General features: G+C 44.6%; 1 protein-coding gene across 4 annotated transcripts in view; it reads left to right on the top strand.

The window, feature by feature from the left end:
* The window catches only part of ULK4 (unc-51 like kinase 4), a 1,163,168-nt gene that overhangs the window by 462,044 nt on the left and 684,360 nt on the right, over positions 1 to 16,764 (top strand). For all 4 annotated transcript variants that reach the window (XM_075315178.1, XM_075315180.1, XM_075315177.1 and 1 more), the window contains exon 23: positions 10,795 to 10,928. In XM_075315178.1, the coding sequence (XP_075171293.1) occupies positions 10,795 to 10,928 (134 nt within the window). The remainder of the gene's footprint in view (positions 1 to 10,794; positions 10,929 to 16,764) is intronic.

Below are 16,764 nucleotides of genomic sequence, written 5' to 3'. Positions count from 1 at the left end.
GCTGGGGGAGGTTAATGCTGGGGGAGGCTGGGAGGTGAGAGGCTGATGCTGGGGGAGGCTGATGCTGGGGGTGGCTGGGATGAGAGAGGCTTATGCTGGGGGAGGCTGATGCTGGGGGAAGCTGGAAGGAGAGAGGCTGATGTTGGGGGAGGCTGGGAGGGTGTAGGCTGATGCTGGGGGAGGCTGATGCTGGGGGAGGCTGGGAGGAGAGAGGCTGATGCTGGGGGAGGCTGATGCTGGGGGTGGCTGGGATGAGAGAGGCTGATGCTGGGGGAGGCTGATGCTGGGGGAGGCTGGAAGGAAAGAGGCTGATGCTGGGGGAGGCTGGGAGGGGGAGGCTGATGCTGGGGGAGGCTGGGAGGAGAGAGGCTGATGCTGGGGGATGCTGATGCTGGGGGAGGCTGGAAGGAGAGAGGCTGATGCTGGGGGAGGCTGGGAGGGGGAGGCTGATGCTAGGGGAGGCTGGGAGGAGAGAGGCTGATACTGGAGGAGGCTGGGAGGAGAGAGGCTGATGCTGGGGGAGGCTGGGAGAAGAGAGGCTGATGCTGGGGGAGGCTTGGAGGCGGAGGCTGATGCTGGGGGAGGCTGGGAGGCAGAGGCTGATGCTGGGGGAGGCTGGAAGAAGAGAGGCTGATGCTGGGGGAGGCTGGGAGGGGGAGGCTGATGCTGTCGGAGGCTGGGAGGAGAGAGGCTGATGCTGGGGGAGGCTGGGAGGAGGGAGGCTGGGAGAAGAGAGGCTGATGCTGGGGGAGGCTGAGGCTGGGAGGAGAGAGGCTGATGCTGGGGACAGAGAGGCTGATGCTGGGAGGAGAGAGGCTGATGCTGGGGGCAGAGAGGCTGATGCTGGTGCAGCATGGGGGATGGAGCACGATGGGGAGTGCGCAGCATGGCGGATGGAGCACGTTTGGGACTGCGCAGCATGGCGGATGGACCACGTTTGGGAGTGCGCAGCATGGCGGATGGAGCATGTTTGGGAGTGCGCAGCATGGCGGATGGAGCACGTTTGGGAGTGCGCAGCATGGCGGATGGAGCACGTTTGGGAGTGCGCAGCATGGCGGATGGAGCACGTTTGGGAGTGTGCAGCATGGCGGATGGAGTACGTTTGGGAGTGCGCAGCATGGCGGATGGAGCACGATGGGGGGTGCGCAGCATGGGGGATGGAGCACAATGGGAGGTGCACACCTCCCCCCAACACACACACAACACACCACACACACACTGGGAACAACACACACCGCCCTACACAGACACCCACACCCACAGACAACGGTGCACACACACAACACCCAACACACAAACACCGCGGCATACATAAATATACGCACATACCGCACAACACACACATTGCACAAAACATACCTCCCCCCAAAACACACCACACCCACACAAACCGCGCAACACACACACACAACGCTACAGACACAGCGCTCCACAAACAACGCAACACACGCAACACACATACAACACCGCTCTCACCCCCCCGCCACACCCAGACAACACCCAGAACATGTACAACCCCTACACAAACACTTGGTAACTACACACAACAACATCTCATATACATATATATATATATATATATATATATATATATATATAAAAACAAAAATCATTTATTAACTACACAATACGTAAATTCTAGAATACCCGATGTGTAGAATCGGGCCACCTTCTAGTACTAAATAAATGTTATAGAAGTTTTAGAAATAAATCATAACAGTTCTGCAACAAAATTAGGGCATATCAGAAATGCAGCAGATAGGGCTATTCACAAAAATATATGCAAAAAATGAAGAGTATACAAGATGTACGGTACAGAGCAGCTTTATGGAAAGAAACCACAATGGGATCTCATATTAGCTAATGTTTTGACAAAATGTCAGCATGCATGGATAGAGTTCTGTAGAAAAATATAGGGCATGTCAAAAAGTGCAGCAGGTAGACATATTTCATTAGTGAGAAGCAATATAAAATACGTGCAGGAAACTAAATACACAAAATGTATAAAGTTAAAGTTAGGAAGTATGACAAAATCTCATAATAGCTAATGTTGTGACAAAACCGTATGTAGAAAAAATGTGATGTGCTTAAATTGCAACAGAGCCTGTCACTGTGCCAACTGTAAACAGTATACTGGTGTAAACAAATGAGAACAGACCAGAAGATCCCTGCCACATAAAGTCCCTGCCACTGGGAAATTTGATAAGACTAAATAAATAAATAGACAAATCCTATGCTGGAAACTGCATTGCTGCCCAAATATAAAGTGGAGAGCAACTGAAAAACACTGCATATAATATTCAGAGAGATGAAACATAACAACAATACCTCTTAGCTGAAGCAGTGCCGGTGTAGCAGGTAGACATTCCCTCCTGTTGTGAATATCATCAGAGATGATGCTGTTCCCAGGATTCTTTCTAGACTCCCTCTGGTGGCTAGTGGTGGTAGTAAGTCTGATTCTGTATCTGTCACTCAGACAGTTGTAGTAGATGATGGCTTTTCAGGGAGCCTATGGAGTCCAGCCTGGGGGGGATATAGGAAGGCAGTTTTTGTCTAAGTATTTTGCTCTCATAGTCTGGGCTTGGTTAAGGGCTAAATTTGCACTGAAGGGTGTTTCTGTTTAATCTTTATCTTTTTCTAATTCAATGTTTGAGACTATTCTCTTTTGTTTTTTGCAAGTGAATAAGTGCTCTTTCTGTCCTATTTTTAGAGGGTGATTTATTCCTAGTAAGAAAGGGAGTTATTAGTCCATGTTTTGTTCAGGAGTTTTGTATTTTTGTTTCTCCTGTGTTTTTGTAGTTGTTATTTCCAATTATATTTACTTTTATACTTAAATGTATTTACACAAGAGTTCCTAATATAGTTGGTGGTAGATCATGTGGTCTTTAAGGGAATTTCTTAATTATCAGGTTTTGGTGTTTTTTCAGTGTCTTTACTAGCTACAAACAACAATCTATCCTAGATTTTTGTATCTAGCCAGCAGGGCCTCACTTTGCTTAATTCTATATCTACCATCTGTGTGTTGTTTTTTCTTAGATCACCGTCATCATATGTTGGGGGCTTTTGACTTTCCTTTGGGGCTGCTCTGTTGCAAGTCAGGATTCCTCATTTCATCTTTGAGGTTAGTTAACTCTTCAGCGGTGACAAGACGTCTAGATTTGTTAGGAACGCTCCACCGCTACTTCTAGTTGTGTTTGTGTTGTTGGAACGCCTGCCTGGATCCACAGACTTAGATGGGCTGTAATGGACAGGCTAGAGGGAAGCCACTCACCCAGCAAGACCCCTAGATCCCTGAAACCCTTTAACCCCTATACAGGGATTTGATATTACACAGGGCCCAAGGTGATCACTACCTGTGGAGGACTGCAGTCCGGAGAGTAGTCGTCAGGCAGGGTCAAACCAGGAATTGCAGGGACAGAGTCGTCAGACAAGGACGTAATCAGCAGACGAAGCAGAGGTCAAATCCGGATCGTTCAGTGAGGTACATAAACGATAGGCAGAAGGGTAGTCAGAGCACAGGAATCAAAATACAAACAGCACAGGAATACAAACTATCTCTGGCAGTGGTCACATGACAGGAGGGGGAATAAGAAGGGTGTGGTGTTTTCCCATTGGCTGCAGGTGAATGATGGCAACTTCAGCTGGAAGACACACGCCACCTGCAGTCAGCCAGTGGTACTGCAGGTTCCAGGGAAACCCAGCCTAGTGGATGAGCGGAGCCTGTGCTCAGCAGAGCCACGGGCACTGACTCCTCTCCCATCACCAGCACTATCCATGGTGGGAACACTGTGTCACCTGGCGATTGGAGCAGAAGTCGCAGGAGCAAACTCCGGTGGGGACATGACAGTAGTTAGTGGACTGCAGCCAGCTCAGTTTCCAACTACTCTTGTGCATTATCTTCTATTATTTTTCATGGGTTTTTTGCAAGATCATTTGCGGTCTCCTGACCATAACACCCTCCACCCTGACGCGGGTTTCATCCCTGGAAGAAGCTAGGTGAAAAGTGTTGTATTTGCTAACATTATTATTATTACACCTACTATAGTATGGGATAGGATCTTGGAGATGGGAATACCCCTTTAATCTTAAAGAAAAATTAGGAAATTATTTTAAGGAACCCCTTTTTAAGGAATTGTACATTCAGCAAACACATTGATTCACTAATATATTTGCACACATTTACAGGTTAATAGACACCCAAGATCAAACAGAAAAAACTGATACAATAATTTGCAGCTGCCCTTATTGTGTATTTTAGTTGCATGTGCGATCCGACAAAACATCAGATTGCACTCAGACCATTGTGTGCTATATGTTTACAGACTTTCTAGAGGTAAAGACAAAGTTTTCTTGCCATAAATACAAGCTTGTGACTCTTTTGGAGGAAAAACTGCAAAGTCTTTATTAGAGAATAGCTACATTCAAGCTCATTAAAGAAGATGACGCTTTCCTTGATAGAGCAGAATAATCTCTTCAGAATGTTACAAGAGAAGAACTTCTTAGCATTCCTGCAGAAGCTAATGCCATAACAAAATAACTCTTCAGAATGGTCAAAGAGAAGCACCTTTTGATGTACCTGTAGAAGAAAAGAAATGGAAGCATGTGACCAATAGACGCTGGAAGAAGAGGAGGCAGTCAGCACTCATAACGCTAAAGATCCGCTACCAGGTTCTCACGCAGGACAACTACAAAGATTTAAATAAAAAAAGTGATATGTCCAAAAAGAACACTCTTGCCAGCAATTAGAAGCCTTTGGAAGGGAAAAAAAGAAGCATTGTGGAGAAAAAGAAAAGAAGAGTGCTAGTCGTTGGACATCACTTCACTAGAAGTCTGCTGTCTTCCAGGTGCCCAAATCAAAGATGTGTTTGATAAGGTATCAAGACTATTTAGTGCTACAAACGACTACCCACCTCTACTAATACATGTAGAAACAAATGATATGGCAAAAAAGGACCTGGAAACTATATGCAGATGTGGCGCTCCCGAGGCGTCAGGTGCCACAGGTTAATGCATCCAGTTTGCAGGTGCGGTGCAAATCACGGGTTCCTGAAAGACCAATGCCGATCAATAACATTCAAACACACATAATTCTGTCCTTTTTCCCCTGACTGGGTAACAGGCTAGGGGCGGATCCAATGGATGGCCACCTATTGGTCGGGACTTATCCAATCTGCTAGTCAGACACCTGGAAGAAGGAGGGGCAAGTCAGTTAGTTGACAGGAGACCGACATCTTGTCAGACATTCAGTTGGTCAGACAGTGAGTCTGAACTCAGTCAGAAGTCGACGCTCAGACAAAAAGTGTGATGTGACTTGCTGGGTGAAAGGACTACGGTAGCCAAGGCGAGTGCGGTGTCTGTACTCACGGGACCAGAAGCACCGGTGAGGTGCAGAGCCCTAGTTCAGGACAACGCTTTAACCTCACCACATAAATCTGCCCGATGAGGGAATCATCAAGGTTCCTCCCCAACGTTAGTGTCTGGGGCACCTCAGCAAAGAGGGGAACCAAGGTCCGACCCAAGAGAGCTTCAAGCTGCCTGCCATATGGGCCAGGACTGTGACGACAGGAGGGGACCCCTAGAACGCTCCAAGCCACGGGGAGCCAACAATTAGGGATAAGGCTGCCCTGCAGGGTACTTCGCCGGGAGAGATGTTGGGATGCAGCCGGGATGATATCGCCCCCCCACAGGCAGAGCGGCCCCCGGGAGGGAGAATGGGAAACTGGGAATCGCCAGATCACAAGGCGACGACAATCAGAGTCACTGGGTTGCAGGTTTCAGATTTGGTTTACTCATAGTTCTTTATTTACTGCAATAACTCCAGTCATCCCCAGGCAGGGCAGAGGTCAAAGTCTGGTAGAGCAGCCTTTTGGCTTTCTCCTTTTTGTGTGCTTGTGTGGTGGTCCCCTCATAGTCTCTAAAACTCTTGGGACCCGCTACTCTGCCACCCGAAGCTGCGGGGCTCTGTAACCCTCTTCTCCATGCCACACGACTACTGTTACCAGTCTCTCAACTCCTTCCCGGCTAGCCATCTCTCCCATACTAAGTGTCTGCCGGCTAATGGACCTGGAGCCTCCTAACTGGCATCTTTCTCAGCTTAGGGGTCCTCAGCCATCCACTCGCCCAGTCCCAGGTAAGGAAAGGGTGTATGAACCAGTCTGGATCTTAAGTTTCTCTGCTCTGCCTCCCTGAGAGAGAGACAGAGCTCCCCAGGGAGCTGGTCACTGCATATCCTGCTTTCCCAAGGCGTTCTGAGGTAAACTGAAAGCTAAGCTGTCTGTCTGTAACTCCCTCCTTCACATGCCCCCACCTAAGGAATGCCCCCTCTGCCTGTGTGTGAGGCTATGTGAAACAGGAAATGAAACTTATGAAGATTTTAACCTCTGCCTGCCCAAGGTGGACGGATATTATAAAATACATAAAAATACATAAAAATACAATACTCTGTAGCACCCAGTCAATATGCAGCTAATGATTCTTTTAAGAACCCTACTAATAGAAATGGAAATATAAAACAAAGACAACAAATTATGAATGAAAATAGAGGAGCAAGAGCAACCCAGTACAAAATGCAATGTGTCTTTACAAATACAAGGGAGACAAACAAGGAAAATGGAAGCTGCTAATACATAAAAAAAGATATGATGTCATAGTCATATTACTGAAACTTGGTGGGATGATTCACATGATTGGAATACAAACCTTGAGAGCTACAACTTATTTATAATGAACCAGGCTTAACAAGAGGGGAGGATGGGTTACATTGTATACTAGCAAAGCATATATTTTGACTAAAATGGTAGCTCTGTAAAAACGGTTTGGGAAAAAATGCAAGGAGAGAAGAAGAGAAAGGACACTATTGTATGTGGTTACTATAGACTACCTCGAAAGACTGAAGATATGGGTGAATTCTTTTTTACATTAGATGTCTTTGTTTTCAGTATACTACATCAGTGATCATGGGAGATTTTAACTATCCAAATATTTGTTGGGAATCCCTCTCAGGCAAAAATAATGGTTCCAATTTTTTTTTTTTAACTTCTCTCACTGAGAACTTTAACTTTCAAAAGGTAGAAGAAAGAACAAGAGGATCTGCCATCTTGGACCTAATTCTTACCAGCAAGAGGGCATTTTTGAAGAAGTAAAGGTGGCTGGGAGTTTAGGAGGCAGCTATCATGCTATCCTCAAATTTTGGATTACAAGAGGAAAAAGCGTTGTGAGGACCAGACTTTGAGGTTGGACTTAAGAAAAGCAGATTTTAATGGACTTAGAAAAAGGATAGGAATAGGATGAATAAACACAGAAGTTAAACACCTTGTAAAAGGGAATCTGTCACCGGGATTTTGCAATGTAAGCTTAGGACATCATGCTGCAAGAGCTAAAAAAGATAAAAACAACATCTGTGTTTCTCAAATCTGTTTGCCAGCTATTGTTTAGTTACAAGTGAAAAGGGTTTGATACCGTGTTAGCCAGTTGAAACATTATTGAATGTTCTCAGTGAGAGGAACAAAATTATAATCTGGTGATACATTTTAATGGCTAACTAAAATAAAATAATGTTACAAAGCAAGCTATTGAGACATGTCAGTTGTCGCTAAAGGGTTTATTGTTTTGTGATTAACATTGGTGTGACTCCTTTGCATATGCAGAGCAGACGAGCATACCCACTGCTGTGATTGAGACCTCACACTCAATGCACAATCTCTATTGAGAGCCTGGTGTGGGCGGGAGCAGCTGCCAGCTCTGCTACACTCAAATCTGAGCTGTCAGAATGGCTGCACCCTGTAATTTAAGTTAAACATGGTTAGTTTCAGAATGTTTCCCTACATTATGCTGCTTTGAGATGAGGTAGCACAAACCTGGTGAAAGATTCCCTTTAAAAAAGAAAAAAAAATCTAAATCAAATGGAAAAATGGAGAGCATAGCTAAAGAACAATCTAATACTGTCAGCCGGTACTGCAGGTGAAGTGATAGAAGAGCTAAAGCCGTTAATGAAATGAGGCTTGCAGACCAAAAGCAATATAAAAAAGGTTTTTTGGAGGGGGTATCTCAAAAGCAAAAGAAAAGTCAAAGATGCTATAGGATTTTTACAGGATGAAAAGAGTGAAGTGGTCAAAAATTTTGTTGAGAAGTCTGAACTTTTAAATTCCTATTTTGCATCCGTGTTCTCTAAGTAAGCCAATTTAACGAACTGATCTTCACTGTAGTATTGAAGGAATAAAATAATCCACATTATCTATAAACAGAGCGATGGTAAAGGAACACTTAGGTAATGTAAATTAATTTAAAATCTTTTGCATCGGCACATTTTCCTTTTTGTAATTTTTCAGCTGTAAAAGATGAAGATGTTTATTTTTTTTTCCTTTTTAGAGATCATTTCGTCTTCAACCTTCAACTTGCTTAACTGTTCAGAATAACAGTAATTTTGACCAGGGGTGCCGAGCCTTTTACATGCCAGTGTGTGTAAATGTTTGATATACAGTATATTTAAAGGCATATTTTCTTGCAGTCCTGTGTAACAGCACAAATAACACAGTAGTACATCTTTGACTACTGATAGAAATGGTAAAAAAGGTAAAAATGTCAGCATCAAATCTGTATCTCTTGCCAAACAAATTGCATCACTATTGCATCAAAACCGCATGCTGTTTTGACATTTATTTTTTTTTGCCAGGAGGTGCAGATTGGTTGCAGGAATATGGCGTAGAAATTTCAGCATCAAATCTGCATCTCTTGGCAAAACAAACCACGGTTTTCTGCCAGGAGATGCAGGTCTGTGAACTCAGAGACCTCACCTAAGGTGAGGACACTCAGTTCAATGAGGTCACTTGAGGTTAGGTTACCTGTCGTCACAGGTGGAGGACTGTGGGAACTTCCAGCTGTGACCTCAAATAACCTGAGTGACATCACCGCTCATCCCTGCAGCTCAATCTCTGCCTGAAGCTCACAGCGGGCGGTCATGTTCTATGCTCGCGTGCTGTGCCTTCAGTAATTTTGCACAGCTGGAATTGTCATGGGACTTCATGTGGATTACATCGGACCTGGGTGTTTTGGGGATTAATTAAGGGGTGAAAGAGGATGGGTATTTTATTTTAAATTATGGATTTTATCAGTGTTTTTTGTGTTTTTCTATTCTCTTACAGATTAGTAATGAGGGGTCTCATAGACGCCTTCCATTACAAATCTAAGGCTTAGTGGCAGCTGTGAGCTTGTATTGACCCCTTATTACCCTGATTGCCACCACACCAGGGCAATAGGGATGAGCATGTGGTTCCTCTTACTTTGATACACAGCCAAGATAAGCATAAGCCTGGGGGCTGCAGCCTGTAGCTATATGCTTTATCTGTGCTTGGTAACATAATATGGGTGGACCCTACACCAATTCTTTTATTTATTTTTACACCAATATAGACACACACAGACCGCGTCTCTGATTGAAAGTAGTCAGACATCATGTTACACAGGGTGGGGGCACGTCTGACTGCAACCAATCAGAGACGCAAGGATTGCCGGTGGGTGGAGGAAGCAGTGCATATGCATAAAGGCTAATGAGCGTAAGCAGTGTACAGCTGCACAAGAGACTCTGTAAGTATAAAGCGCTTGCTTTCCCCCTTTTTTTTCTTCATTTTTCCTTTATTTTTTTTAATTACTCCAGTTGCCGGATCCAGATCGTTACCTGGAGTTCCCTGAGAATTCCGGGGTCCGTGCTTGAGTACTTTTGAACCCACTCTGATTGGACTTTTACGACCGTCACTAGTGATAACTTTGTTTTCAAGATCCATCCATCCTCAACCTTGAATTCTTCCTCACTCACGTTCTACTTTTGGCTCAACACTGTAAACCAATGAAGTGGCAACAAATTTGGAGGAACGCTGCTCTGGATTTCACCTTTGTTTATGAAATTAGAATGATTTCTCCAAAACTGTACAGTATTTTTAAAAGCTCTTTAAACTATAGTTCTGGCTCTTCTTAGTGCAAGATCCCCTACAAAGCTTGTATGAATTTTGGTACATGGGCACTATGTAATATAATTTTTTTTTTTTCGTGAAGGCTGCAGCTGATTGGACGTTTGTGTGCATCCAAAATAAAATATACGCTATTAGAATATTGAATCTCATATTTAGATGTTTATTACTGTGTAATTTTCACTGTTATGTCCCTACCATAACATTTCATTATAACCTTTCATATTGTGGGCTAAAATATCTATTTTTGCTGCAAAAAATGGTTTTGTTCTAAATGAAGCATTTAATTAGCTTGACTTTAATGAAATATCCTTTTTTTTCTTCCTGTTATAACTTTTGGTTCAAAGTAGAATGAAAGAAAACCCAAGTGCCTAACTTGTAGAAATATATCACGTTTAGCTAAAATTGCTTTGAAGTTAATGAGGACTAGCAACATTTTTTTGAACCCATTGCTGAACCAATATCTAATGGGATTGTTTATCAAGCGAATGGGTTCAGACCTGTGAGATTTCACATGTCCCATAGCTCAGCCTCCTTTGTACTATGATGTAGTGTTTTCTATTTAATATAGCTATGTTTTAAATCCTACAGCAAGTAATGGAAATGAATGTATATTGTTAATAGACATGAAAGGGTGTCATTTTTAATTCCTTATAATTTAGAATACTGTGTTGTTCTGCAGAGCATTTAATGCAGTGATAAATCACTCTCCTCTGGCTCAATATGTCATTTCCCTTCAAGTTTCTTCAGCTTGACTTTGGTGACATTGGAAACATGATATATTATTTTATTTTGTCAGACGGGATAATCTTTTGCATTGACTTGTTTTCAGACTTGTGATGTACATTGAAAGAGACAGCAGAAAAGCCACACCAGGAAAAGAGCAGCAAAGCGTCAACGAATACCTGTCAGTATGTTTGGACCTCCTCATCCATCACATAGTACACGAGCTGCCAGGAATCTTGGGTAATTTAATAGAATCCAAAAATATTGCATTGTGTTTCTCATTGTCCTTTTATTGAACAACTGATTTTCAGCAGGGGCATACCTACAGTAGGAGCAGGGGTTGCAATCGCCCCTTTTGCCTTGGAGCCTGAGAGGCCCAAAATGTGCTTTTGGCCTATATAAAATTGCCAATGCAATTCAAGGCTTGGAATAATTGAGGACCTCATTGGAGCTTTTGCATCAGGGCAATGAGCTTCAAGCTACGCCACTGGTGTACAGTATGATTGTTATTTTGATGGGTATATTTTGAAAGTTAATTTGGGGTTTTAATAGTGTTTGGATATCATTTAAAACAAACATCCATTTGTGGAGGCTAAGGCTACTTTCACACATCAGGTTTTTCCCATCAGGCACAATCCGGAAAAAAACGGTTAAAACGGATCCAGTACCACATCCGTTTTATCCCCATTGATTTGTATTGTCGCCGAATTGTGCCTGATGACCTTGCGTAGCATCCGGCTTTTTCCGGATGCGGCTTAATTAATGAATGTGGTGGTCGCATGGAACGTTTCATGCAACGTTTTTTGTCTCATAAAAAAAACGCACAGCGCCGGGTGCGGCGCTGTGCCTCTTGGTGCATAATGAAAGTGTATGCACGCCGAATCCGGTGGCATGCATCAAATGCCGGAAGCATGTACCGGATTCCGTTTTTACTTCTGAGCATGCCCGGAAGTGATTCTCTGGCCTAAGAAAATCTGTGCGAGTGGAGTGCGATAAAACATCGCATTCCACTCGGACCAATTCTAGCCTGTGTGTCAGCGCACATGAGTGATTATTTTCTCAGCCCTAATCGGATCGAGAAAACAATCGCAGCATGCTGCAACTGTAATGCGAGACTCTTTTCTCTCGCATGCAGAGCGAGAGTCACAATAGCCGGCTACGGAGGAGAGAGGGAGATAAATCCCACCTTCCCCTCCTTCGTGCCAGCCCGCTCCTCCTGAGAGCCTGCCCGCCCCCCGCAGCTATGGTTCACTCGCACGGTCGGACCGCAGACACAGGGACACTAGCATGACACTCTGCTCCTGCTGTGTTGCCAGCATGAGCCGAGTGTCATGCGAGCATCGCAGTAGTGCCCTGTGTGGCCCCAGCCTCTCTCTCTCACACTCACTGACTCTCTCACTGACTCATTTACTCACTCTCACCCACTCACCGATCACGGGTGCGGCGCTGCACGGCTGTCACACTGCTGGCGGCTTCTCCTGATTTGAAAATGCCGGCCGCCCATTATTCAATCTCGTATTCCCTGCTTTCACCGCCCACCGGCGCCAATGATTGGTAGCAGACACGCCCTCACGCTGAGTGACAGCTGTCTCACTGCAACCAATCACAGCCGCCAGTGGGTGGGTCTATATCTTGCAGTAAAATAAATAATAAAAAAATGGCGTGCGGTCCCCCCAATTTTGATACCAGCCAGGGTAAAGCCACACGGCTGAAGGCTGGTATTCTCAGGATGGGGAGCTCCACGTTATGGGGAGCCCCCCAGCCTAACAATATCAGCCAGCAACCGCCCGGAATTGCTGCATGCATTAGATGCGACAGTCCCGGGACTCTACCCGGCTCATCCCGAATTGCCCTGGTGCAGTGGCAATCGTGGTAATAAGGGGTTAATCATGGGAGGTGTCTATGAGACACCCCCAATGATTAACCTGTAAGTGAAAGTAAATAAACACATACACCCAAAAAAATACTTTATTTGAAATAAAGGACAAAAAAACACCCTCTTTCACCATTTTATTAAAATCCCCAAATACCCCTCCTGGTCCGACGTAATCCACAGAGGTCACATGACGCTTTCAGCTCTGCTACATGAAGCTGACAGGAGTGGCCGTGGAACCGCCACTCTATCAGCTCCTCGCAGCAATTGAGGGAGTCGCGCTGTCAGCGGTGACGTCACTGAGGTAGTGTCTGGGTGTGTGCGGTGATGATGCATGCGGGAGTGTCGGGGTGTGTGCGGTGATGATGCGTGCGGTAGTGTCGGGGTGTGTGCGGGGATGATGCGTGCGGGAGTGTCGGGGTGTGTACAGGGATGATGTGTGTGGGAGTGCCGAGGTGTGTGTGGAAATGATGCGTGTGGGAGTGCCGGTGTATGTGCGGTGATGATGAGTGCGGGAGTGCCGGGGTGTGTGCGGAGATGATGTATGTGGGAGTGCCGGGGTGTGTGCGGTGATGATGAGTGCGGGAGTGCCGGGGTGTGAGCGCAGATGATGGGTGCGGGAGTGCCGGGGTGTGTGCGGTGATGATGCGTGCGGGAGTGCCGGGGTGTGTGCGGTGATGATGCGTGCGGGAGTGCCTGTGTTTGCGGTGATGACTGGGTCTCTCCCTCTCTCCCAGCTTTAAAAAAAAAAACCCGGATCCGTTTTTTACCAGATCCGTTGCATCAGTTTTTACACACTCTGACACAGATCCGTTGCATCAGGCACAAACCGAATTGTGCCTGATTGCAAAAAAACTGATGTGTGAAAGTAGCCTTAAGGGGTTATTCTTATCTCCAAGATCCTATCTGCATTATATTAGGTGTAATAATAATAATAATATTAACAGATACCTCCAATTAGAAAAGTAGTATAGTTCTCCTGATTCACTCTGTCGCTTACCTAGTGTTCAGGGCATTGTAGGCCCTTAGGTATTCATGGTTCCGACCATGCATATAGTCATCACAGTTAGTTAGTTGCTAGTGGTCATAACCATGGATACCTAAGGTCCTGCAATGCCCTGAACATGAGGTAAGTAAATCAGAAGAATTATACTACCTATATTGGATTAGGAGCTTGGTGATAGTAATATCCCTTTAATTCTTTTCACTATACACACAATATAACCTTTGCAGCAACAACTCTGTATGCTTCATAAATGTACCATGCTGTATTACTGTATTTTTTTTTATTTTGTACGTATTAAGGAAACCCTATAATGAATTTAAATAATATATATTTTTAAACTTAAAGATCACTTGCCTTCATGATTTAAAGGAATGTTTTACTAGATTTTTGTCTCTTAATCTGAGAGTATAATGCAGAGACAGACAACCTGATTAAGCGTCCCTTGTTGGGCTGTTTGCTCCAGTATCTGTTCCTCCCTCTCTCTGTTGTCTATGCTAATTTTACTATTCACTAAGATGGTGTCAGAGTTGGCGCCTGCGCATAGCGCTTATCTCCGGCGCTATCTTTGTGAATATTGTGTTACCCCCTGCTATTCTATTCTCCGACTGAGAGGGCGGTGCATGCTCCCTTGTATCTTCTGCTCTCTTGTGACTGTGGGAGCGCGCGCGCGGTCACAAGAGCATAGGAGAACAGCTGATTTGAGGACACTGTGCCGCCCCAAAACACCTGCCAGCATCAGGTTGAAGAAGACAGAAGACTAGGATCGTGGAGGGATGACAGTGAGTAATAAAGATGGAGTCCCTAAGTGTGTTTGTGTATTTATTTCTAATAAAGTATTTTTTCTCTGTGTGGTGTCTTTTTTCAACTCTTTAATGGAGATTATTAATGGCCGGGTCAAGCTTGGCCTGACATTAAGAATCTCTGACTTAATACCAGCAAACAAAGTTGGTATTAACCCCTTACCACCCAGCGTGCCACCCGGCACCAGGGCCGCTAGAATAGTTGCATACAGCGCCAGAAGATGGCGCTTCAAATGAGCGCGCCATTTTCTAGGGTGGCTGCGGACTGCAATTTGTAGCGGAGGAGCTGGGGCCACCCTGTGCTTCGGATTCTAGTACCCAGCTCCCTTTTTGTACCTGGCAGGACACAAAAATCGGGCAAATCCCACATTGTTTTTTTTCTAATTATTTCATGAAATAATTAAAAAAAGGGTTACCCTATATTTTTGGTTCCCAGCCAGGTACAAATAGGTACAAATAGGCAGCCATTTAAAAAAAAATAAAAATGAGTGGGCTCCCACTGCATTTTCTATTGCTAGCTAAGGGTAACCCAAGCAGCTACTGGCTGCTGTCCCCCACTGCTTGGTATTACCTTCATTGGCAATGGAAAATCCAGGGATGCCCTTTTTTTAAGTTTTTTGTTTTACCAGCTGCTATTAAGCCAGAGATTCTTCATGTCAGGCCAAGTTTGACCCGGCCATTAAGAATCTCAAGTAAAGGGTTAAAAAAGACACCACACAGAGAAAAAATACTTTATTAGAAATAAATACTCAGACACACTTAGGGACTCCATCTTTATTACTCCCTTTCACCCCTCCACGATCCTGGTCTTCTGTTTTCTTCAACTTGGCGCTGGCAGGTGTCTTGGGGCAGCACGGTATCCTCTGATGAGTGTTCTCCTATGCTGTTGTGACCGCGCGTACTCCCGCGGTCACAAGAGAGCAGACGATGCAAGGGTGCATGTGCCGCCCTCTCAGTCGGAAGAATAGAATAGCAGGGGTAACATGATATTCACAAAGATGGCATCGGAGATAAGCACTATCCTTAGGGAGGAACAGGCGGCTGGTGGGCGGGAATCCAGATGAATACCCACTCAGTTATTATCTGCACCAGTGCAATTGTCAATCAAGAAGCTGCTGAATTTATAAACTTCACTTTCTTGGATTTGGAAATCTAAACATGTGAACTGACCACTAATGGTATGTAGATAATCTGCCTGATAGTGCCAGTGTAGCACTGGCTTTAGCTTATATATGAAAATCCTGATGATTGGTTCCCTTTAAAAACATCACAGAAAATAAACAGCAATTAACAACTTAAGGTCAGATTACCAATACATTAGCAGCATGCAGCAGGGACCTATGATAAAGGAGGAGGCAGCACCAGTGCAAAATACTGAAGAAACAACCACTCACAATCTATCAATTCATGGAAGAGGTGGCTGTTTATATTAGACATGCACACAGATTAGGCTTGCCTAGGGCGCCAGTCACACAGGTACATGTCATGCATAGTGTCCGGCTAACAGCCTATTTATGACACCAATACTATTAGTTCAGGTGAGCTGCCCAGCACTATGAAAGTGCACCCCACAGGACAAACTCTCCAATTCACCCAACCAACACTAAAGATTGTCATCATTAGGTTGGAAGGCAGACACTGGATATCATATGTGCCTGTGTGACTAGCGCCCTATGCAAGCCTCATCTGTGTGCATGTGTAATACTAGTAGCCACCTCCTCCATAAATTGTGAGTGGTTGATTCATCAGTATTTTGCATCTGTGCTGCCCCATCTTTATTACGTTGATCTGCTGTATCCTGCTAGTGCATTGTGAATCTGACCTGGTTTTGGTAATAGCTGTTTCTTTTTCTGTGCTGTTTTCTTAAGTTGATAAAATCACAGCTTTATCAGCAGGATGTTATCATTAGAGGATTAGTAAACCTGCTTGTCATATAGTTCTCCTGTGTCTGACTGTGCTTAATCATGTTCTGAACATACCACAATTTGAGGCCAGGGGAGTACATAATAATCTGTATACAGACAGGACAGCATGGGATTGCAGCTGCTGCTTTCCGTGAGGTAAAACATTTCACTGCCTGTTTATAGCAGATACAGCAGCTGCTGCAATCCCATGCTGTCCTGTCTGTATACTCTCTTTTGCATTTTCCCTTGCCCAGGAGCTGTGAATGATCAGGCTATGTCCCTGTACTGTCAGACACGGCCATTACACAGTACATAGCAGGGACCCATATTGAAGATTATCTCAGCACAGGAACAGTTTTCTAAACACATCCAATTGTGGAAAATAATATTATTCCAAGATCTATTGATTTAAGTGTTCTTTCTTCGTGGGCAAACCACTTTAACTAATATCATATGCAAACCAAGAGTTTGTTCATTTGAACTGAGTGTGTTA

Source organism: Anomaloglossus baeobatrachus, chromosome 6 (assembly GCF_048569485.1).
Source record: "Anomaloglossus baeobatrachus isolate aAnoBae1 chromosome 6, aAnoBae1.hap1, whole genome shotgun sequence".
Classification (NCBI taxonomy): Eukaryota; Metazoa; Chordata; class Amphibia; order Anura; family Aromobatidae; genus Anomaloglossus; species Anomaloglossus baeobatrachus.
This window is presented reverse-complemented; position numbering and strand designations above follow the sequence as displayed.